The 25,147-nt window shown below is 39.9% G+C and overlaps 2 protein-coding genes across 3 annotated transcripts; one reads left to right on the forward strand and one right to left on the reverse strand.

The window, feature by feature from the left end:
* Window positions 1-1,205: 1,205 nt before the first annotated feature.
* LOC115570658 (receptor activity-modifying protein 1) lies at window positions 1,206-21,279 on the reverse strand. 2 transcript variants are annotated; one of them, XM_030399286.1, is made up of 8 exons: window positions 21,142-21,279; window positions 20,301-20,348; window positions 20,081-20,190; window positions 5,451-5,668; window positions 5,073-5,156; window positions 4,108-4,218; window positions 3,572-3,725; window positions 1,206-2,606 (listed from the first exon to the last, which is right to left on the reverse strand). In XM_030399286.1, exons 4-8 carry the CDS (start codon window positions 5,548-5,550, stop codon window positions 2,360-2,362), a joined length of 696 nt encoding a protein of 231 aa, XP_030255146.1. In that variant the 5' UTR covers window positions 5,551-5,668; window positions 20,081-20,190; window positions 20,301-20,348; window positions 21,142-21,279; the 3' UTR covers window positions 1,206-2,359. The 2 variants fall into 2 exon arrangements, with proteins under 2 accessions (XP_030255146.1, XP_030255147.1); XM_030399287.1 differs by lacking the exons at window positions 20,081-20,190; window positions 20,301-20,348; window positions 21,142-21,279 and adding an exon at window positions 18,481-18,549.
* ccr10 (chemokine (C-C motif) receptor 10) lies at window positions 15,747-23,891 on the forward strand. The gene is made up of 2 exons (XM_030399285.1): window positions 15,747-15,774; window positions 20,981-23,891. Exons 1-2 carry the CDS (start codon window positions 15,750-15,752, stop codon window positions 22,192-22,194), a joined length of 1,239 nt encoding a protein of 412 aa, XP_030255145.1. The 5' UTR covers window positions 15,747-15,749; the 3' UTR covers window positions 22,195-23,891.
* Window positions 23,892-25,147: the final 1,256 nt, after the last annotated feature.

Here is a 25,147-nt window from a genome sequence, read left to right on the forward strand (position 1 = left end):
AATTACCTCTGTGTGTGTGTGTGTGTGTGTGCATACAGAGGAGTGTTAGTGAGACTCTGTGCTAATGATTTCTTCTTATCTCCATTATCCTTATTATGACCCAGCAACATCACAGGGCCTTTGTCCCTGCAGATTAGCCTGTATTTATACTGATGAGGACTCTCTTTGAATAGACTCGTGACCCTTTAAAGGAACAGTTCGGCTCAGTTATCTACTCACAGCCGCGCCGCAACGCTGCTGCACTGCGAAGCTCCAGAAATGTTTTTGCTGACCTAAAAACTTCACCCGACTGTCCGTCAGCAGCGAAAAATGTCCTCGCAAAGACAGCACACACACACACACACACGTGCAAACATGCAAGGTGCTACCAGGAACAACAGCGGCCATGTTTTCTCTGAAATGTTAGAGAGCTCAGGAACTCAGATTCCACAATGCATTTTGTGTGTGTGTGTGTGTGTGTGTGTGTTTGCATGTGTGAAGCCGCTAGCAACTTTGCATGTGTTGCAACATAATGGCACCTGGGATCTTTTTGGCAACAAGTAGCGCTACCGAGCAGTGAAAGCCATAAAGAGCTTCACACCTACAGTAGCACTTACAGCAAAAAAGGACAGAAGGTTGCACAACCCGGTCAGCAGAGTAACTGTATGTTTCTTGCATTTTTATGTTTGTTAGGTTAAACGTTCTATTTCTTGCCTGGCGCAACATTGTGTTAATGCAACTTCCTGTCAATAATATGCATTTCTGGTTACCATAGAATCTGCTAGAAATCCTTTGACGTGATTCGATCTGCAGTTGGATGTTTGGCAGCCTTGTCGGCTCACGCCACCGCCATCACCTCCACTTTCTGATATGAAAGGTGGCTTATAAGTGAATTCGATATGCCACGTTTGGTACAAACTTCAACCCAGGACGTATCTTTGGTTTGCAGAAACATTAAGTGCGAACATTACATGCAATACAAGCAGGCAGACAGGACTGCAAGCAAACAATATTTCTGAAAATGATTTAAGAGCAAAGAAATGGTTTTGGTGAGTTACACTGAATGTAAACATAGCAATAAAAACTCTACAGCGCACCTTTAGGGGTGAAAATAAAAACACATAAAGGGAATTAAATTCCAAACATTTCCAATTCTCATTCCTCTGTTATGCTCATAACGTCATGACAAACATGCCGGCTCACATGTGAAATGAACACAACACACACAACATATTACAGACTTTATTTAATGAAAACATGTACAGATACAGTATATAAGAGCTTAACGATCTGATTTTCAATGTTCACATTCAGAGTAATATTAATGCTTCAGCAATGATATTTTAATCAGCATTACTGTTCCAACAGTTTGTCATTGTCTCAGGGTCAGCCCTATGTTCCCACATTTCTAAGATTTTTCTTTAAATTAAATCCTATGTTCCCACATTTGTAGGTCTTGTGTTCCTACATTTCCTTCAATTTAAGTCCGATCCTCCCACAAGATTTTTTGGATGCACTTTATAGTAAATGAATGAATGAATGAATGAATGAGTGAGTAATTGGTTAGGGTTAGGGTAAATTAATGAAAAAGGAAATGTGGGAACATAGGGCCTAATTTTGAAAAAATTATCATAGAAATGTGGGAACATAGGCACGCTCCTGTTGTCACTTGTCTTGTTTCAACATGACAAAGCCACCGTGCACAAACCGAGCTCCATTTAAAGGAAAGGCTCTAACTGCATTGGATGTATTCGTAAGTACATATTGTATCAAAGGTGCAGTATTAAATTATTTTAGCTGAAAACATTCAAAAATGTGCAAAAAATTGTCAACAGAATGACGTAACGTCTTGTGTTGAAGAAAAATATATTTAAGTAAGCATGCTTATCAGCTAGCCCTGAGCCTAAAGAAACCTCTTTCTCCTCCTCTTTCACCTTTTAGTCCGGCTAGCTGCACGGCTAACTGAGCTAACAAGCTAACAGTAGCTACAGTCAATGTCTGAAAAGAGTTAGCATGAATAGCAGTTACTGCTGCTATTTTTTGGGATCATGAATTCATGGTGGACAATTCTTACAATTGATTGATGCCACTCATATGTGTTCTGTAAATATGAAGCTACAGTCAGCAGAGGGTTAGCTTAGCTTAGCATAATAACTGGAAACAGGGGCAAACTAATGCCGCTTATGCGAGTGCTTGTTAACTTCAGACAGAGTCAAGCTAGCTGTTTCCCTCTTTTTCCAGTCGTTGTGCTAAGCTAACCAGCCTCTGGCTTTAGAATGAAATTCATTGTAATTATGAAAAAGTGAAACTGTTCCTTTAAAATACACTCAGAAAAACACATTGAACACACATGAAGTGTGATCGTGGTGCCGAACACGACTCAATCTTGGAATTTACTTTTCCTAACCACCACATAAACCAGCACGGGGATGATAGTGACGGGGATCACAGTGAGGACGATCACCAGGCTGCGTGGAGCATCCGTTTCTAGAGGATCAGCACTAGAACACTCATGGAAGTACAGAGAGTGGATGTAGATGAAGAAGTCCTGAATGTCGGGGTTTGGGTAAAAACATCCGAGCACCCGAGACAATTCCTCCAAACAGATCGTCATTTCGTTGTACGGTCTGAAACAGATCGAGATCCAGTGGATTTATTAACCATGAACACACAATGGAACCTTTCAAATTATTGGCCCATTATTAAAAAAAAAAAAAAAACAGTTTTATTAGACATCTTTGAACACTGCACAATATTTTATACGGTGTTTTATGATGAATTGATCTAATTTCCTGAGTTGTTTTTGTGAAACTGGATAACCCACTTTGTGCTGCACATCTACCTGTAAGTAAAACAGAGAGTGCTGTGGTCAAACTATTTCCTGTGAGAATGTAAAGCGAGCGTATATACTCAGCACTCAGGGCGCCGCTGTGTACCCAGTCTTGTTGATGGACATTTCCCACTGCCACTTGCAGTCATTACAAACCCTCACACACACTCAGCTTTTGACAATATGAACACTGACTGCTGCTTAAAGATAAGACTGGTGTTGTTCTACGTTTTGTTCTTTGTTTTTTACAATTGTCAACGTGTCATGAAAAGACAATGCATTTTCCATTCTTCCTTTCATTCTTTAACAAGACGCTGTGAGCGTTGCTCAGTGTATTTGTTGGGGACTATTTTAAGCAGCGGAGTAACACACATTTGGCGCTCTGGCTAGCGATTGTCGCGGCAGGATGGTGCATGTGGGACCGAGTCAGATATTCTGACGTGTGTGTTACTGCTAATGGAGGAACAGCGGCGACAGTGTGGCTCCGTCATGTGTTTTTTAAAAGACGTCAAGATCCCGTGTGGACCCCAGGAGCCAAGGCAAGCAGGGACCCCTTCACTGTCCTAAACTATGACTATATGCATTTTCTCAGTGTTGGGCATTTGTCGTTAAACTATTTTTCCATTAAGCATTATTATGTCTGGCCCCAGTTGGGTTTCTTGGTGGGGACATTTTAGTGTGTGAAACCAAGAATAAATTGAAAGTAGATGTTTTATACAAAGGAAATCAACCCTGTAGATTCTGTATTCTGTAGGTACTCACCTGATGACATTTTCCAGAACGCACCACTTTTCTGTGCTAATTGACTGCATTGCTAAGTGAAAAGGTGCACCGCAGTAATCGTGACTAAGGTTTTTCAGGAGGTGCTGAAGACAACGTTGGTTCGGGAAGTAATATTCCTGGTCTTGAAAATTCTCTGCAAGGCAAAGAAGAAAAGACACTTCTTACACACTCAGACTAACAGAAACGAGCAAGTTAACATCGTTAAATCGCAGTGTTCTGATTGTCTTGCTGTGTTAAATCGATGAACTTCAGAAACTACCTGTGATATGCTGATTTATTCAGTCTGCAGGCTCTTTGAATCCCCCCCCCCCTCCTTTTCATAAAGTTATGAGCTCATTCAGAAGCCCGGCAGCGCATGTTGCTTTATCTCGGCTTTTGCCCGAAAGCGAAACTAGATCCCCGATACCACAGCACATAGTAATGTTTCATACAGTTACTGAAGCACAGGAAATTTAAAGGGGACTGATAAGGACTGGAGTTTCCTTCCCTCCTGCAAGTAAGAAGAAAACACTCACCATCGTCCTCGGTGATAACAGCAGATGTTTGGTTGTTCGGCAGCCGATTCTCAGTCTGACTGTTTTTGTCTCTGTGCGAACTGGATGTCCCGTTGAAGGGATCTGTCGTACCTGCGGGCAAAAAAAATGTAAAATTCACTGAGCAATATTCGGAATGTTTGGCGAGTGAGTAATGTCACATCCACGCAATGCCGGCAAATTCTTATTAAATAGGAAGCGGGGGGGATTTCTTGAGAAAGATAGCAAAGCCATTGTGTTCAGCGCCGAAGGTCATCAAACAGACTTACAATAATCCAATAATAGAACACAAAGGTTATAAGAGCTAGAAAGGCAACCCTCATAGTGAACCAAAAGACATGAAATAAAGATGTTTTTTGAGATGGGATTTAAAAAACGGCCAACAATGGTTATTTTCTCGTTAGCGGCCGCGACTGCACGATCTCCCCTGTGCTTCAACCTTTAATCCGGGGACAACAAAAAGCACCATTTGGAACATGCGGTAGTACAGCGGCAGAGAGATAAGTTGGAGGTGGTCCATTCAACGATTTGTAGGCAAACGTGAAAATCTTGGAATCACTCTTAAAGCGTACAGCGAGCCAGTTTAAAGACGGAAAGATGGAGGCCGGGCTAGCACCAGCATAAAGGGCAGTACAGTAGTCTAGTCTACGTATGACCCTTTAAAAACCGTCACTTTAAACTTTAAATTTAAAGCGCTACCTCCCTGTTAGAGCCATAGATTAAAGGGGTTAAACAAGAAAGGTTGCCAGGTTGTCTTTGTAAAAAAAAGAAAGAATGGCAACAAATCCTTTGCCTGTTTTTTCCATCAGTTTCAACATTTTAACATATGAATAAGTGATAGTGATGTAGACACTACCATCATAATATTAATCAGCAGATTAACTGACAGAAGATAATAAGTTGCTATTCATACTCTAAAAAAAAAAAAGTGAAATAAAATGCCTTACTGTTTTGCGTAGTGAATGTCTGGTTCCTCTCTTCTGTGCTCAGCTCCTCCCCCGTCGCGTTGACTGTGTGTGAATCCACAACACCTGCTTACACAGATTCAGTAAAAGCCATTTGACATCACACGAAACAAGAAAAGTCCACAGCGTTATCAAAGACTCTCACGAGCAGACGTCTTTTTGGCTGGCTGCTCTTAAAAGTAAAAAGAAATAAATAAAAATGCCTCATCCACCTTCTTCCCCTGATCAATCCCTAACACAGGCAGGACAATGGACTCTCGTGGAAATATGCAGCAAACTCAAAAAAACAGGAAATACTAAGAGATAAAAAAAAAAATATTTGTGCGTTAAAATGAAAAATGTGCGAGGTGGGATACGTACGGAGGATCAGAGCGGTGCAGAGCAGGTACAGGATCATGGCGGGGAGAGTTGATGGGAGCAGCAGCAACCTCCGAGGCCAGCCGCTGACCTGAGGAGCCATTATGAAGCTCGAGGTCTGAGTGCCGAGTGTGTTCAGGGACAAGCCCAGCCCCTCTTTATCTCCCACTGCCGACTGCTGCGTGTGTGCACGCTTGTGTTCCTGTGATGCTGAGAAATGCCTGATGAGCAGATCGAAAAGGACAGAAGAGAATTGAAGTTGGAAATAAAAACAGAGGGATGAGAGGAGGAATAAATGCAAACTCACAGCTTTATTATCACATTCTCAAACAGCTGATAGCTTCTCATCATCATTGTTATTTGGTTAAATGTAATTTCCCTGAAACCCACATTGCAAAACAATGTTTTGGACTGTATATAATCACAGGCAGCGTCAATAAGATGTACAGATTTTCTTGATATGATCAAAAAATGATATACTTTAAAAGGATTCTCCGGTCATCAGTCCAGACATACCGTTGATGAATATTTTTGGCAAACCGAGGGGCAGCTCAAGATATTGTCATCTTGTAAAGCTGATACGGCAAACATCTTAGTAAGCAGCTGTCAATTTTGCACATTCAGACAGGGGTTAAAGTGTGTGGTCTGAAATGTGTGTTAAGGACGACCCGATAAACTTCAGTTAAAAAATTCAGTTATCAGTAAGCCAACCAACCATGACCGCAAGTCATGATTTTCATACAGGTTCATTGCAGCTTTTGTTACCAATTTGAATAATAAGGTTGTACCCAGCATGCACCTCTAAAAACATGGCCACTGGATTCTTTCATCCCCTAGTTCCCTTCAGCAAGTTTTCAGTTAATTACAGTTTATTAGAGGTTTTTTTTACAGTTTATAACAATGTGTGCATAGTCCAGTAGGATGCTTAGGAGTATCTCATTTAATAAAAGACACAGTACAGTTAGTACAGTAAATAAGTTAGGGTTGGTACATGATTAATAGAAAGTAATAAAGAGATAAATCATTTTGGGACGGTTTTAATAACTTCAGGATGGGCTGAATGTGTTTTTTCAGGACAGTTTTGGAACGTCGGCGAACAAAATCCAAAAAGTCTGACGGCCGTCCGTGAGTGTTTGCTGCTGAGCAGGTGATGTTCAGAGGATTTCTGCGGCTTTTTCTTCTGAGAGTATCTCTCTGCTGTGGCTGAGAACTACACTCTGAGAGTGGTGGGAGTAAAACATCAAAACACTGAGATGAAACTCGCTTTAACTCTCCGACGTTCATCACACACTGATTTACATAGAGTTTACTACCGACCAGTTTCATACGGAGTTTACCTCCACATTAGTCTGTCAGGAGGTAATTAGGGGAAGTGCTGGTATGTCCGACTGACATAAATACATGATAGTACTTAAATCTCCTAATTGGACTGGGACTGCCCTGATGTCGGCGGCAGCACAGCCCCCGGGATCCTGCTCTTCCTCACATAGCTGTTGAAAACTCTCTTAAGGAATTTCCTCCCTCATTTATGACGGGGAAGGTGGCTGGAATCAGGAAGCTCGTGCAGCATGAAAGATAGCGAAGCTTCCAAAACACATAAACAATATCTCATTAGGCTCGCAGGGAGCTCGGACACTTTGGAGCGCACGCAGGCCAGCAGTCAGCACACACACGCACACATAAAATACTCAACAACATTTTTTTTTTTTATTGTGTGTGTGTGTCTGTGAAATTGAGGAAACTATGCATGCGTGTGCCACTCACACACCGACTACTATGTTTAAAAGCAGTTTCCTGTACTTTGTGTTTTTCAGCGTGCAGGATGTCAGCTTTTTTGTAATCGCTTCAGACAGGAAACTCTTCTGGCATTCGGGGGGTCGCCTCGCCGCATGTGGAAAGACATTTAGGGACATTTTTTGAATTTTTCTGAAAAGCAAATCAGGGGCATGTTGCAGCCACATGATCTCAGCCATGATACTGTAACTACACCGGCTGCTGTTTCTGCGTGAAGACGCAGAGATGTCGCAGTTTGTCGGACTGAAAGATAAAAGTGACGATGAGTTCTTGCAGTAAAAAACACTTAATTTTTATGTTTTTCGTAGCAGCTTTGAATATTGTATAACTTGTATTTCATGGTTGTACACAACATCTAAGGAACCCGGATAAACAGTTTTTTGTATGAGTTTTTTGTGTATATAGATATATTTTATCTTTCACACGGAAATGTGTTGTAACTGAAGCCAGTAATCACATTTCCAGTTACGGTCAGATTTCTTTGTCACCTTTGAAGAGACATTTCCTCCACTGGTCCTGTTAAAGAAAGACTGCCGGAGGCCTGACTCACGACAGAGTGACTCACACTGCGGGTGAGGTACACAAACAACTTTACTGTACGTATCACACGACCTGTATGACCAAATTAACCAGCACAGACTAATGCATGTGTGTATGTGCTAAATGTACCCTTTATGGAAGAGCATTTTAATGAGGAATAAGAAGGAAAATACATTTACTGAAATATGGAATTCGGAGAAGCAGCTAAATCTGGTGTGTGACTCACATGAGAAGGAGCGGGTCCACCTTAAAGGAGCAATTCACCCAAAAACAACAGCAAAAAAAGAAGGCTCATCCAATTTAATTGCAGGTTTTTGAGGCCCCTGAGAGCCCAACTTGATTTGAAAATGTAATTACACCCTTCATAAGTTGAAAGTTAAAATGAATAAATCCAGGGGCAGAGTTGGGTGAGCTGCACAGGACTCTTTTTTAGCTGTTGTCATTGTTGTTGTTGTTGTTTTTTTAACCTGACTTTCCATCAGCATGGTAGCAAATAGATAATGACTTTATTTTTGTGTGTACTGTTCCTTTAAAGGCTTATTCCGTGGCAGCCACATTTCATCAGCATGCAAGCAAGATGCACAAACTTGGCCCAGGGTTTTTGAGGAGTTGAACGTTTATTCACTGACAAAAATCATCATTCTATGATGAGTTACAGTCCAACTCCTGGGCTGTGTATGAAGCCTCAGTACTTTATTGATGGTGACTGAAATAAATCTGCACCACTGAAGTGTTAAAACTGTGGAGTGATGGAAGCTGTCATCAATAGTCTGCTCAGAATTAATCTTTTACATTTTTGATCTGATAGTTCCAGTTCACAATAAAATTACTAAAAAGTTTACTTTAAGTTCTCCTGCAGTTACTGTTTATACAACACTTTCCCTCAAGATTACAGATATTTGTAACTTCCTCAGACTTCTTCAAACTAAGACCAGTTCCAGAAACTTGCCGCTTATCTTATAACAGCTCAGCCCACAGATATAACAAGTAAAGAGCACCCACAAAACCCTATAGGTCATAAATGAATGTGTAGTAATGAACATGTCTTGCCAACAACAATGGCTGCACCGTCAATGATAATTAAAACTGGTTTTAATTCGCCCTCCAGTGGTTAAAAAGAGCTGCTGGTCATTCAGATTTGTCCTTTTGTTCTAAATACTGCTGTCGCCTAATCCACTTAATCTTAACCTCATTTTATTTTTGCACCATCTCTTCCTGAACATCCAGTCTATCTTCACACCTTCAGAGTTTCTTGTTCCAGATATTCAGTCAGACAGTGTGAAGATTAGACTGACCGAGGAGCTGCTCTCTGATGAAAGGTGTTTGTGTGCGAGCAGGTAACATGAAAAAATTAATTGCATCTGAAACAAAATTGAAATGACGTTAAATTGTACCACTTTATGAACTGTTTTATTGGACGACGCTAGATTGTACGGATGTGAAGTAAAGTCCAAAGTGTATGACTCAGGTCATGTGACATGTGCAGAAGAATATTTTTGTTTGTTCGGCACAGACTCCAGCAAATGTCGCACCATAATTTTAATAGTTTTGTCATTGAAAACAAGAGTTGTGATGCAAAATATATCAACTCCACTACGTGTTAATCATAATATCCATCGAAAACGTGTGAAACAGTGACCCTGCATCCATCTCACACACACACACACACACACACACACACTGAGTAACTAATGATAAACCTGTGAAAGTGGATTTAATTTCAGTTTTATTTTAAATATGGAAACAGTTAATTGAAAATGCCCTGCCAGATCTGGACCTTGGCCTGGTTACAGATAGATAACAAAAGATTAAAAAGCTTTAGCTCGCGGCCGAGGAAGTGATAAACATAGTCGCGCATGCTCAGCTCTGTACAGGCTAATTTAAAAACTGACTACAATTGTTTTACATGCACACCACTCAGTCAGAGCTGAAACAGTTAGTCAATTAATCCATTCGTCAATAAAAAATGATAGAAATAATAATTAGCTGCAGCTTTCAATTAATTGATTAATTGAAATTGTTGATTTACTCGATTGCTACTACTACATGATCATAATAATGAGATTTTTTTTTAATTATGCTACATAATGTAATACCGGAAATTAACTTTCTATAGCAACTTATTATAAATATGTTGTAAATATATTTGTTATAAATATTTGGGCAAAAAGATAAAAAAAAAATTAAAAAAACTAAATTAAATTTAATCAGAATGATACAGAAATATAACATCTGAAAACTGAAGAGACAGTGAATCCACAATATCTAAAATAAGAAATTAAGCCGACACTTATTAAGCATTTTTTAAATGTTTTAATTCTCATTAATAGCAGGTTGTTGTCTGTAAATCAATAATAATGTTTTGAGTTGAAGTGTGAAAAAAAACATGATATACAACCCAGAAATCTATTTCAGATTGTGCCATATTAGGCATGAAAAAACTAGGGCTGCAAAATCTAATCTATCAATCTTTTTTATTATTACTATTTTTTTTTTTTTTACTTTACTATTTTCATTGTAACTATTAATGTAACAATGCCAACATAAATAACACTTTCGAACTTGTCATTAATATTTCGATATTTTCTTCAATCATCAACAAACAAATATGACAAAGTACGCACTGCAGGGTATTATTCACAAACCAAAAAGTAGCCCGATCTTAACTGGTAATCTGTGTAATCCTAATATATATTATATTTAGGAGAGGGCAGAGAGTAAACAGGACTAATATTCACATTGGATCTGACATTGTGACGAAATCGCAGGTTTCCTGTTCATGTAATGAGGGTACTCTGTTTTGGTTACGGCAGTGCATGCTGCAGGTGGTGCTGCAAAAAAAAAAAAAATGCAGCCGGCTGCAGCAGAAGAATTTAAGTTGATTCAACTTTCGGGGAAATGCAGCCGGAAGTCAAGCTGCGGTCGCCAATCACATAAACGGGGCGATCAGGAGGGCATGTTACTAAGCATTGATAAACACTACAGAGGGAACACAACAGACATCTCCCTGTGTAGCACGGTGTAAGTTTCACTTTGGATCGCTCTTGTCCCCTCAGTTAAAAACAGAGTAATGATGATGATGGATCCCAACACGTCACACACACAGACCATGGAGTGACTCCCACACCCCCGCAACAACCTGCGGCGTTTTGCAACACTGTCGGATCCAATGTGACTCCTGCTGCCCTGGGATGGTTCTGCTTCAAGAGCTCGAGCATGGCGGCAATACTGCCGAAATCCTTTGAGCAATTATGTAAATCGACATATTTACGTAATCGATGAAGTCAATTACGTCAACGTGTCGCACCTGCTGTAAAAATAAACATCTTAATGTCAGCAGAAGGGGAAGTCCTGAACATGTTGTCTTAAGCTTTCAGGAACAATTCTACAACAACAATTGTTGCAATCAATACTTTCAAAATCAGTTGTGGTTTAGGTACGTTCAAGTCAATATTCTACGTAATTAGAACAACAGGTTGACACATTCTCTGTTAAACAAGCTCGATCAGTGTGCCTTTACAACGTGCCCTTAATTTGACCTGCTGGATGCACGTTTCTTAATGGTCAAACCAACAGACAATGTGTCTGAGTTATTTTAGCTAATCTAATTTGTTTCTTCATTCAGTTCCCATTTCATACTTGAGAGCATCTAATGCAAATATAAATGTTTATTCATGATAGATGTCCTTCCAATTTAAATTCCCATTTGTTGTTCTATAGAAAAGAAAAAGTTACGTTAAAAAAGCAAAAGAAAAGCTCGATGTGAGCGGGAGGTGACCTAGTTTCACAGAACGGTAGCCTTAACGCCAAGGAACCAATCGCTATACATCCTGGATGCTGTGTTGGCAGGTTGAATAGTGGGTCACTGCTTTCACATCGGATAAGAGGAACCACACTCAAAAACAAGCATGGAGGGTAAGGTTAACAAAACCACACAAGATCAATAATCGTAAACACCTCAGCCCAGCTGTCTACGTGACAAACAGTTCTCATAAGCAACAGCAGTTCATCGACCCACTGCATATTTTTCACATGGTCTGGTGCCAACGCTTGAGGCAAACATTGTGGTTTTTGCTCATCGCTGTTAACGTCTCTGCAGTGATAACACTACACGTCTGCACCGTGTATTAGTGCAACGGGGTTAATTACACAAATTCAAACCCACGTCTTCACCGCCCACACACACACACGGGCACAGAGTCAAAGCAGAAAAAATCTAGTATCCATCAACCCATTGTGATTTAATCAGCTGCTAACAATGTCTGGGAAATTTATAACGATTTGATTTTCAAAGCATGAACTAAAACAAAAAGTTTTTGTGTCCAATATTAAACAGCTGATATGGCTTTTTTATTTTGAAAAGAAAATTGTCGCGGCGGAGGACACACATGACTGCGTCCGAAGTTCCTTATTAACATGCTAATGAGTATGCTAAAACAGTATGTGAGATGTTTTAGTATGTCCGAAACCTTAGTATGAACCCAACAGTACGTGAGGTGCATACTATTTCCAGTAAACATTACAGTATGCAAGCACTGGACACTATGCCGGCATAAATATCCCACAATGCAATGCAGCGGTGACAACAACAACACAACAGACAATGGCGGACAGCGACCAATGCAGCTCTGGTGTAACGTCTAACATTATAACGTTTCAGTTTAAGTTTCTAACGGTAGCCGTTTAATTAACATTAGCTCCTTAGTTAAAGGCGCCATATGCAAGAATGTGGCCAAAAACGGTTACTACTCTCAAATTCAAAATACTGCGGCGAGTCGTATCCGCCTCCCCCTCCACCCCCTCCCCTCCAGACTCGAGGTTGCCAGAGCGGACACACAATTCTGTTCTCTCAGTAAAGATCAAGATGTATTATTAGTTATGGTAACGTTAGCTGTTGACTAGGGATGGACATATCAGATGGAATAATGTTATGCATGATATTTGACAGAACTGTCCTTCATTTTTGCCTCCCCTTTTGTAACGTTATATAGTTTATAGCGATATTCATGCAAAGACCTAAAGAGGACTCGAATTTGGATATTTGGAATTCTAATAAGTATCAAATGTAAGATTCGTATTGTCCAGCCGCTGCTAGCAAACGCGCTGACAGCAGCTGGACATCGACTGGACATCGACTGGACATCGAGTGGACAGCAGCACGCTGGAGACCGGACCCCCGTACCAGGACAGTGCTAATGCTGCTAGCGTTAGCTGTGCTGCTAATGTTTGTTTCTATGATCGAAATGAATAACGTTATTACTCAACAGTTCAAAGTATTCGAAATGTCCATCCCGTCAAGCTATGATGCTAACTTAGTTAGCCTAGCTTAACTTACCTGTTAAGGAGAAGAGTAGCCAATTCTGCATCCGTTTTCAAATTCCGCTCAGCTTTCAACTGTCTCCACCGTTCAAATGCATCTCCTATACAGACCCTCGCTTTGCCTTGAATTTTATCGTGGCATTTTTGTGATTCATAACGAGGTCTTTGAGATTTCGTTGCCTCCGCCATTGTAGTTCAGTCGTAACTGGCAACCTGTGGTTGCTCGGCAGCTGAGACTCTACTGACTGCAATAATTTGTAGACGGCGGTGGGTGGCGCCACATGCCAAAACATGATTTCAAAACATCAACATGATTTGCAGTCTGCAAAAGATTTTTTTTAATGCGAATATTTTGGCTGTACTGTTGTTGTTGGTGAGTTTAGTATGTTATATGAACATTATTCCTGAGTCTCTGTGACATATTAGGATGATTTTACAACCAGTTGCTTTAGATTTCTAACATATTGTACCTTTAACTCAGTTAACATTACAGCCACAACAGTGTGTCATCATAAGTGAAACCTTATACATACATATATATATATATATATATATATATATATATATATATATATATATATATATATATATATATATATATATATATATATATATATAAAAAAGCCAAATAAAACATGTTTAGAGTATTATTGCAGATTGCCGGTAGAGGTGAGTTTGACACAGGTTACCACGGTTACGCGTCTCCAATCCAACCAGCAAGAGGCTCTCAGGAAGTGTGTGACTTCCGCGCTAAGCAGTGCGTCTGAAAAGATGCATACTACTGTTATTCACGCAAAAGTATGTTGAACGATAGTACACATATTGAGTATGTAGTGTATAGTATGGAATTTCGGACGCAACCGATATCTGGGAGGTGAATACAAGTTGATTGACCCGGCGTAGCGGTGTGCACGCGGCGCTATAACATACTAGTCTTAGACTTTAAGACATCCAGGTCACCACTTTGGCAGCATTTCAGGTTTAAAGCAGCAGAAACAGGAGATTTCATGTGGCTGCATGTCGTCTTTGCCTTGAGCAAGTGTCAACACACCAAATGTTGGCAATCTCACCAGAGTCCATCACCCAGCGCAGTTCACTCTGCTGGACTTGCAACGACGAAAACATCGCCTATCGTTACATTTGGTCAGGACAATTTACTGATATAAAATTTTGGATAATACTCAAGCCTATAAGATGCACTTAAAGAATAATTTGAAAATGTAAAGTGCATAAAACCAGCAATCTGTTGATCACAAATCCTGATGTGACGGTCTGACGATGATCTAGCTGTCAGTGCTGAAGAAAAGGTTGTGTTGGTTGTTTGTGGGTGTTGTGGTTTTACCCGTTGCTAACTGGAGACATGCGGGTTAGGTTTATTGGTTACCCTGAACCCGACCGTGAATGATTGTTGGTCTCTCTTTGGCCTTCTCCAGTGGCACTTTGGGTGGCGCCCAGTCAAACAGTGGAGTGCAGATTTGTGTTTCTATTACCAGTTGAATCCCACTGGGTTTTGCCGATGTTCCAAACAGATTTTGGTGATGTCTCTTGACCGTGCAGGAGTCTCTAGCTGCTCCCATTCAGGTATCGCTGTTGAAAGTTAGTTGCATGTAGAGTTGTCCAGGTGTCTATGTTGCAAACTTTCTGTGGTTGCCTTTGACGAGGGGGACTATAACTTTGTTTTTGTCGAGAGAACCATCTGGCAGGACTTTGAAGTTGAACTTCACAAGACCCTTTTCTTTATCCATTTCTGCTCAGTGAGGTTTGTTTCTCGCTTGCCACCCAGAACGTTACTGCTGCATCACTTCCTTATCTCCCAATCTACAGCCAAGGGTCATAACAAGCATGCATTAATTGTGCGTCACAAAAATGTGCACCGTTACGAGGAACTAACGGGTTACTGCCTTATTATCTTGTTAACTTCGACAGCCCTGAAATAAGGTTAAACTAGATTCAAAATGCAAGATTAGCTTTAAAGTTTTTAGCCACAGAATGTCACCAAAAACACTCTGCGGTTGTTTGTGGCCCCTCAGCAAAGACTGTTTGCCTTCTGAGATGTGGTCCAGAGTTCGGCACCTATGTGGCCTCATCCCCAAACAACTGTATAACCTCAAGAAGTCAAAGAAAGGTTGTGAACTGGTTCTGATACCAGCTACACCCATGTGTGCCCGCATGTTGAACCTCAAGCTTGATGCTGTGAACATGCTCTGTGCTTCTTTTAATTTTTGTGTCCTCTTTTCAGGACATACATTAGATTTGCCAAAAGAAATGTGATGAGTGGAACAAAATGTGACACTAAACTTGAAATCACACTTCTAGTGACAGCCCCAGACACATGCAGTGTGGCTGCAGTGATGCTGATATACATCTGATGACTGGGAGCAAAATTTTGCAGACCTGGATGAAACGTTTTTTTCTTGATTGAATCTGATCATAGACGGATCATAAGTAACCGACCGTGTCATTCTCGGGGATAAGAGAGCACCAAAAGGCATCAAAGTCACATCCGTCACTCACTGCTGTTGATGCAAACAAAAATCATGCAGAGGCAGGGTCAGCAAAAAAAAAAAAAGGGTTTCATTGGCTGGGGTATTAAAGGGTGTGCCAGCTGCTCACATCTCTACCACAGAGACAAGAGGAGCACTCAGGAACATGCTTAACATCTCAAACAGCTCAGGTAAGGTCATTTAAGAAAATCTGGCCACTTTCTAAAAATAAATTAAGGATTAAAAAAATAATCTGAAGAATTATCTTTTAGATTAGCAAATAAAAAAGTACGATACAGAGTTTAATAAGCCAAGAAATGTCAGAGCAAAAGGCATTTATATAGAATAATATTCAAGATTATTATATTTTTATATTTTCATAAATAACAAAAGCTCAGGTGCTTATCAGTAAATATATTTATCAAAAGACTGAGCTTATAATAATTTCACATCCATATGCATTTACACGCATTCAGTTAATTTTTATAACATCACTCAGTTAAATTAAACATGACACTAGTTCTTTGTTTCTACAGATCAAGCCAAAAGACTAAACCGTCTGCAGTGTGGTTGTGGTCAGTGGGAGCCCACATATGACTCATATTCACGTGATTTGTGTTAAATTTACAAAATAACTTTTCATCTCTCTGTCTGTGCCTGCAAAAAATAATTTCAATCCAATTTGACTGCAAAGCAACAACCTTAAATTAATTCTACAACCTGCGATCTGCAGTTTGACCGTGAATAGAGAATAAAATGGTAAAATTTGACACTTTGACACAGGGATTAAATCTCACATTTTTGATCATTGTTTATCTGATTTCTGTTCAAGAGAAAACCCTTACTGTACTTCAGCCTCCTCTGATGAAAAGCAACGCGTGTTTAAAAGGCAAAATTATCAAATGTTGTCAATTTGCAAAGCCGTTAGACTAAAAGGGGAAATGAAATTGGCCATACTGGAATGCGACACTGGGGATTTTTTAAAGCTGCTCGTGGGTTCCCACATGCTGACACATGACAACAATTAAATGTCAACAAAAATAATCATAAACAACCTAATAATTGTCTTACAGCTGCTTAAAAACCTTTAAGTCAACAATGGCTGCTGCGTCACAATTTAAACATCAGAAATTTTTATATGAATTCATTCGTCGTGATCAAGCTGGTAATTTGTAACCCTTGAAAGGAGGGTTTGTTAGGAGGGGAAGGTGGACAGTAAGGGTCAATATGTGCATGAAAAACATTTGAATTATGGGGCTCACCGGATACAGTGTGGACCCCATGAACAGAGGCTGGGCCATCGCCGCGGCAACCATTTGTCATCCCCCCTCTCTCCCATCTGGTTTGCTGACATCTCTAAACTTTCCTGACAAATCACATTTTTTTTTTTTTTTTACATTTTTTCTATTATTTTTAAATTTTTTCTCACTTTTGAAAACAAAGATTTGTTCTAAGAATGAATAGACACAAATATAAAAGTTGTAAGAATACATGTAAGTTGTAAGAATATACCTTGAGAAACAGATCACGGATCATCATTGTAAGTGAAATATTCTGTGTGCATTAAATGAAAGAAGAAATGTAAGGTAATTTTAACATTTTTGAAAATAAAGCTTTTAATAATGTAAAGTACAATAGACTCGGTTTAGCAGCTTGAGTGGAGACCGGAGTGTGGGAAAGTATGCAATGTCTCCATATTCAGGTACAGAAATGACACCAGAATGAACAACAGTTTTACAAAAAAGACCAACTCTAATAACAATAGATTAAATGCTGAATTTTATCGTCCACCAAAGTATTTCAAATACCAAATATTTTTGTACTTTTGCATTTTGGGCGCACATATGATTGAGAGGAGATATCTGGAAAGCATCAAACGCAGAGTGAAGAGACAGATGAGTCAGAGCTGGAGTACGAGTGCAACCAGCAGAATACAACGTACAGTCATCTGCATGGTGATGAGCATTAAACTAACCAGAGTAACACTATGATTTTGTAAAAAACAAGCAGATCAAGAATCGAGCCTTGTGGCACTCACATTGATTTACAGTAAACTCTAAACAGGCATCTTTAAGCTGACTGCAGGTTTTTGTAAACTGTGGTATCGGTTGCAAAATTTGGTCGATAGGATGAGTTTTGCCATATTTATTAATTTTTTTAGGGCATAGTATTACAAAGGACCCTACACAAACTGCAGCCGCCACACAGAGGGGAAAACCCGACCACGGAGTTAAATATGAGCCGAGAAAGGCGTGATGTTGTGAAGCATGATTTCACGCGTTTCTGTTATATTATCTCTCAAAATTGAACTGTAATATATTGCCCTGTTTTAGCCCCGTCACGTACGTGATGGGGCTTTTCAGTAAAGCACTTTATAATCGTAATATGATTCAAAACAGTCTGACAGTTTATGGTTGCAGCTCATCAGAAGGCAAAACCCTGCCATGAGTGAAATGAATACTGTCTGGAGGCGACATTTCCTTTTTCTTCAACTGCCGGACCAATATACCAACAAATATTCTATGTTTGTGGTTAAATTTGTGAATTTGTTCCTCCTTTCAACTTGTGTGTCGAGTTACAAAACACAACTTGTCTTTAACACAACCTGGAAAACATCCGTTTGGGCCGAGTCCACATTTAACTTACGGACTGAATTATTTCCGTGTTCTATTTTGAGTTGAAATTTACAATTTGAAAAATCGCATATAGTTTCTCAGCGCACTGTTTGTCGGGAGCACCTGTTTCGATAAACTATAAAGTTTGCAGCTTTTGGGAACCGATCTTTTTAAAGTAATCTCTGACTAAAAGAAATGTCTAATAAATCCCGATCGCTCAGACAGTCAGCGCTGCTCTGCTCACAAGACAAATGTCTCTCTCTTCACTGTTGTTCCTCTTACCTTTACGTGAAACTCCTTAATGTCTGTCTCCACCATCGAATAAAGAAGTGCAAACAAAAGATATTTAGAGAAAAGGGCATAATTTAATATTTGGAGAGGACTGAGCAGCTAACAGCCACACAGCGAAAGATGAAATGATAAAAGGTGATTTTGGAAACTGCCTATAAAGGCTGTTGGCACGCGACACTGACTGATCTGTGGACCTTGAAGCTACCCACGATTTCCCCTCTGCCAACGACCTGCTGCCAATCTCACGCAACCCTGTGCAGAATGACTGAAATATCACAGCGTCTTATTCAAAGTGAGGAACTGAGCTGCAGATCTCTCACTTTCAACCTGTGTGGAGGAGTGAGTGTTTCCTGATATCGTGCCATGAAGTTCAGTATTCTGCTCAAAAAAATCAACCCAGGTTGGCATCTTTAGCATACATGTTTTAGAAACAATCATCACTTCTCACGCAAGCTGTGTCCCGGAATGAGTCATAATAATCAACACAGACGAGGCTTTTATTGTGAAGTCTTATCTGGTTTTCAGTTTTTAATAGCTGTTAGCTGTAAAAGAGTTAAAGGAGTCTCTTTTGCACTAGTTTAGGTTGAGTTTCAGGCTTCAATCGTATATTTCAGACTTTTTTAAATGTGTAAAATCAACTAAAGACCAAAGGTTTACACAGGTGGCACAAGTCCATACATTCTTTCCTCCAGTAGAAGTACAGATACTTGTGTTAAAAAGGTACTGATTCAACTTCTTTACTCAAGTAAAAGTAATAAATTAAAGTGAAATGTACCTAAAATATAAAAGTAAAAAGTCTCCATATGAAGGACTTTTCTCTCAGCCATTTCTGTGCAAAGCCAACTGAAGCTCACGTCATACTAATATAATGTAAAGACTATTAAACTTAAAGTTAGCATTTATAAGATTTGTCCCAGCTGTCCTTAAATGCACCACAAAGATAGCGTTGAGTCTCATTCGCTGGACGTCAAACAACAACATTTTGGGTTTTTAATGTGCAGTTTAATCACTAATTTTGCTTGGTAAAGAAGCCTGTTTGAAAAATAAAAAAAAGTAGGGAACATGTACTTGTAAGTAGTAACAGTATTTGAACTTTAAGACTGATACAACCACCTTCAGGTGAAATTTGCTTATTAACTGTTATGAAATGTAATGTTTTTCATTTTATTTAATTTCCTGTAGTCTTTATTTAACCAGATTAGTTCCACTGAAATCAGTGATATTTACCTGCCTAAGAATGGCAGCAACACAAAGTTTCAACAGTAACAGTGAGCAGCACTTAAGTTAGAAATCAATTTGTATATTGTTCCATGCCACCAGTGCAGAAAACCTCAAAAGGTTATTTCCCAATTCAGTTGGGACTTGAGGGAGGGCAAATCACAAAAATGTCAAGAGAACAAAGACAATAATTTCCATATTTCAAGCTAAAAGAGAAAGTAAGTAAATAGAAAGTTTGTAAAGTTGTTCAGGCATCACCGCTGTAAACCATCAGTGGCCTGCCTTTGACCAGGGGGGAAAGTTGTACTCTGGTGGTAACTCAATTCACATCAACAGTAAATGCAAATAACTCTGTTTTCGTTTAGAAACCCACCTGGCAGGGCTTTGAAGATGAACTTGCCATTCACAAGAGCTTTTTCTTTATCCATTTCTGCTCAAGGAGGTTTTGCTTCTGCTTGCAGATGCGTCACTTCCTGTTTTTTCCTAAATTACGGCCAAGTCAGAACAAATTTCAAAAGAGAACAAAGATGATTATTTCCATATTTCAAGTTTAAAAGAAGAGATAAGTACATAGAAAATAAAAAGAAACATACCAGGCAGTGACTGTGTACTTGTAATGAATCTCAGAGACGCTATTCAGCCTGTGAAGAATACAAGTGCAGGAAGTCAAATACAACACGTGCATAATCAGTACCAGTAATATACTAATAATAGCTTCAGGTTTTTGTAGCGTGCTGGATATGTGATTTAAAAGACAAATGGTCGTTGATTTAAGAAGTAGATTCCAACTAAATTTGTTGGCCATTTCTGGTAACAATTTCCTTGGACGATGCAGATCTTACTGTTTTTAAATTAGTACAGAAGATAAGTGTTGTTTAACTTGGCGTCATACAATTTCTTGTCTTATTTTTTGAAGAGTGTGGCATCGGAAAAGTTGCTTTAGACCACTTTACCATCTTTCAGACTTCCTTATTTGATAAGAAGAAGATGCGTATCAAGTCGTCTTGTCAGTTTATCTGTGCTACGTGTCGCAACACAGAGGATTATCGCCCCTCGTGTGGTCTGGTAAAAGATAATCTTCGTGGATTTTATCGCTGCTTTTGCTCATGCGCCGGCATTTATTGTTGCAGGCGAGATCCTGATGAAAAAACAACAATTTATGACATTGATTTAGAAGTTACAGGGATGCATTTTAGTCACAGTTTAGTTCTTTTAGGTTTTTTTTTTTTTTTTTAGGATTGAATGACTCACTGGTCTTTATTTCCCCCACCAGCGATGGCTACTAGCAGCTACGACAACGAGTCTGCCTACATCGACAGCTACGACAACGAGTCTGCCTACATCGACAGCTACGACAACGAGTCTGCCTACATCGACGGCTACGACTATAACTACTCTCTTTGGAATATCAGTAACGGCACAGACGAGGACTACCTGAACAGTGGCTGGTGTGAAGCTGGCGAGCAGGAGTCCACCATCAAAACCTTCCAGGCTTGTGTTTTCTGCATCATCTTCCTGCTCGGCGTGGTGGGAAACTGCCTGGTGATCGCCACCTTTGCTCTTTACGGTTGGGTTCGCCTCCGCTCCATGACCGACGTCTTCCTTTTCCACCTGGCGCTGGCTGACCTCCTCCTGATCCTCACGCTGCCGGTACAGGCCGCTGAAACTCACCTGGGGTGGATCTTCACGGTTCCACTTTGCAAGGTCACACGTGCATGCTACGCTATCAACACTTACAGCGGGCTCCTGCTGCTGGCCTGCATCAGCGTCGACCGCTACCTGGTGGTGGCACGAGCTCAAGAGATGCTCAGGCTGCGCAGTCGGATACTCACAGGCGGGACGGTCGCCGCTCTAGGTGTGTGGCTTGTTGCGGTGCTCCTCAGCCTGCCTGAAATCCTCTTCTCAGGTGTGTCAGGCTCTGGCGCTCAGGCATACTGCGGAATGCAGAATAGTGGGAAAGTCAAAATGGCCACCAACGGAGCCATCATCGGCATCTTCTGCCTGTCCGTCCTCGTCATGGTGACATGCTACTCTTTGATCGCTCGAGTGCTGTCGGGAGGTCAAACTCATCGGCGAGGGAAGCAGTGGCATCGTCAGCGTACGCTGAAGCTGATGGTAGCTCTGGTGCTGGTCTTCGTCGTGTTCCAGCTGCCGTACACCGTGGTGCTGTCACGTAAAATGGCGGGACAGTTCTGCAGCCTCCTGCTGCAGTACATCACCTGCACGCTGGCATACACCCGCTGCTGCCTCAACCCTATCCTGTACGCCCTGGTAGGCGTGCGCTTCCGCAATGATGTCTTGAGGCTAGTCCATGACTCGAGCTGCCCGTGTGGGCTCCTGCTGCCGCAGTCGGTCAGCTCCATCTCGCCGTCCTCGCCTGCCGTCACAGTGCTCTCGGCCTGCTCTCCAACATCCAATGAACGCAGTTACTTTGGCAGCGAGACAGTTTCTACCAACAAATTTCAGTTTCCAATTAACCATTCTTAAAGATTCTTCAGAGTGGATTATAAACATGCAGCACACTATGCATCATTTGTGTTAAATATACATAATGTGCATTTACAGAAAAATGACAAGGATACTTCTACTGTAGGTAACCTTACACATGATAAATACTTCGATAGGCCTGTCTTCCTCCTTCTATGTCTGCAGATGGTCACAAATACTAGCTTGTTTTCTCCTATTGATTTTCTTGACAATGTCTTTTTTTTGTGTGATGTGTCTATATGATTTTAAACATATTGGTCTTTGTTTGATATTATTTTTATTTATATTATTTGATCAAATATAAGCTCATCCAAAAAGTTAAAATTCAGTCATTATCTACTTTCATAGTCCACAAAACATTTCTGGAGCATCACAGCAAAAAAGTATCGCAGCATTCTCCTGAATTAATTCACACACACACACACACACATAAATAAATAAATAAATAAAATGCATCCATACAGCTCATCTGGTCTTATCCAAGTCTTTCGAAGCAACAAGATCCCAAACTGACTTTATTACACCTTCAGACAGGGCGTCCGCTAACGGCTGAAGCTTTCTAGCAACAGTGAGACGTCTGGAGAGAACTACAACTCTGTTTGCTGCAGTGACTCAGTCTCCATCTGATCACTGGATTTAGCTACTTCCTTATTCATGTGGGATATCAAATCAAATTAACCAAAATGTACTTGTCCTTGTTCAGCTGTCAATGAGGAAATTATTTCTATAGTGTTTTGTTTTTTTGTTTTTTTTTTAAAGTATTTTTATGTCAAAAGTGAGATTTTGTTTTTATCTCACTTTAGATTTTTGCTCCTCTAATTTTGAATTTGCAGCATTGTTCTCATGAATTTCCTTGTTATCAAAATGTTTATAATCATTTGTCGGTGATACAGAGTCGTCAGAGCTGTCACGTGTTTTTAACTCCTTGTTGTTGACGACATGTTTCACGCGTGACTCACACATGAAACTCGTCTCGAGGTTTGATGCTCAGCCCTCGTCACTATCATGCAGCATCACGACCCGAGCAGTCACAGTGTTTAGTTTATTTGTCGTTTGTCAGCGATCACGTGACAAAAAAACAAAAAAACAGCCGGTCAGCGTCACAGATGTTTGTGACCGAAACCACAGAGCCCGCAGCATCGTGTTTTTATTTCAAGGAACTGAAAATCTATCATTTGTTTACTTCTGTCCTCTGTACAGATGTATGAACTGTATATAGTTTTGGATTATTTTGTCCAAGGTCTTAGTTTCGCGTCTACACTGCCAGGGTGTAAACAACAGATGTCAGTTGTTTATTTGCTGTTTTACTATTGTTATTATTATTATTATTATTACTATTATTATTATATCTATATTTAAATGTTAAATAAATCCCAAACTTTTATCTCAAAACCAAAACCCTTGACTTCACTTCCGCTTTCTAATTAAATAGTGTGTATGGATTGATTGTGTCATCATCTAATGACACAGTGACACAAAATGATTAAGTGTGATTTCTTTTTAATTATTATTACTACTGGTTGTGTTGTTTTCATTATAATACACTTTTTTAAGATAATGAGACTTGTTGAATTTGTCTTAGTTTCATGTTTCCTGTACCATCAAAGACTGTTAGATGTACGTTGTTTGTCTCGATGTGTAGTTTTGTTTCCACTCACTTGTTTGTACCGTTTGATTAAACTTTGATGCATTAATAACTAAAAGTCTCATCTGTCCATCCACCACTTACAAAACAAATAGAGATGTCCTCTGATAACTTTTCTCACTTATTTGAACTCTTATTCACCAGATTGCATTCATATATTCCCCTTCTACCACACACACACTCAGTAAACACACAAACACACACACACCATGCAGTCATCAGAGTAGTTGCACACCCGACATGTTGCACACAGAAAACCTTGAACCAACATCGTGCTCCTCCTATGATGAGCTTCTCTTTTCTCATGTGCATCCTTATGTTGTGACTCGTGAGGCTTTATGTGCGAGTGTCACATCTACATGTTTCAACACACACTGTTTGTACTGAATGTATGTACGTACGTTTTGCAGAGAGAGGCCCGGTGTGCTGCTGAGACGACCCTGCAGTCACGAGGCCGCCTCAGTTCTGATGCTCTTAAGGAATTCTATAAATATAAATCAGTCCACAATATCTCAGCATTGATCGTCTTTAAAGGCTCGTAGTTCGACACAGAATGGTACGGACTGTAAACAGTACAGTAACAGCCACTATAGATTCTATGTTTTGTGTTATGGATTCCTGATTGAAAAACAACCAACAAACACATGTTTTTTACCTTTTCGCGTTTGACTGCAGAGAAATGTATTGAGTGAGTTCACAGAAAATGAATTACCCCCCTTTTAGTATAAAAACAGTCTATAAACCGACACATTTTTTCTTATGATCATAATATACAAAAAAAAATCCATATTTTTAAAGGGTTTTTGCAAACAGTGCTCTCATTTAGTCTGTTTCACCTCCAGTTTTTAAAGGAGATCAGAGTTCGAGGCGACTGCAGGCTCTCTGCTGTAATGTGATCCTCTGACCACTAGATGTCAGCCTGCTGCAGAGGCGCTGTGTGCTACTCTGTCTTTAAAACATGTTCTTATTCTATGAAGCTGACAGAAACACTGATAAAATAAGGTTTTACAGCAACGTCGTACGTCTCTAATGTCGCCCTTATTATAGAAATAGTTTAATGTGTTATATTTGTTACAGAGAGACGATACCACACATACAGCACCAACACACACGAAGATTGTACATCAGCACCATCACTCATTCGTTCAGAGATTCAAATGAAAAAAAAAATAAATAATGGCTGCAACAGTTAACCAACAGAAATGTCAAAATCATCTGATTCCAGCATCTAAAATGTGAATATGTTCTGGTTTCTTTCCTCCTCTGTGACAGTAAACTTAATATGTTTGAAGTTTTAGGAAAAATAAG

The sequence above is a fragment of the Sparus aurata genome, chromosome 20 (assembly GCF_900880675.1).
Source record: "Sparus aurata chromosome 20, fSpaAur1.1, whole genome shotgun sequence".
Lineage (NCBI taxonomy): Eukaryota > Metazoa > Chordata > Actinopteri > Spariformes > Sparidae > Sparus > Sparus aurata.

Bases quoted from the DNA above. Each gene is read 5' to 3' on its own strand.
- ccr10 (XM_030399285.1), top strand. From the start codon at position 15,750: ATGCTTAACATCTCAAACAGCTCAG. The intron at 15,775-20,980 runs GTAAGGTCATTT...TTCCCCCACCAG, and splicing joins TAACATCTCAAACAGCTCAG to CGATGGCTACTAGCAGCTAC.
- LOC115570658 (XM_030399286.1), bottom strand. From the start codon at position 5,550: ATGGCTCCTCAGGTCAGCGGCTGGCCTCGGAGGTTGCTGCTGCTCCCA. The intron at 5,157-5,450 runs GTACGTATCCCA...CTGTGTAAGCAG, and splicing joins CTGCACCGCTCTGATCCTCC to GTGTTGTGGATTCACACACA. The intron at 3,726-4,107 runs GTGAGTGTTTTC...TTTGCCTTGCAG, and splicing joins TGTTATCACCGAGGACGATG to AGAATTTTCAAGACCAGGAA.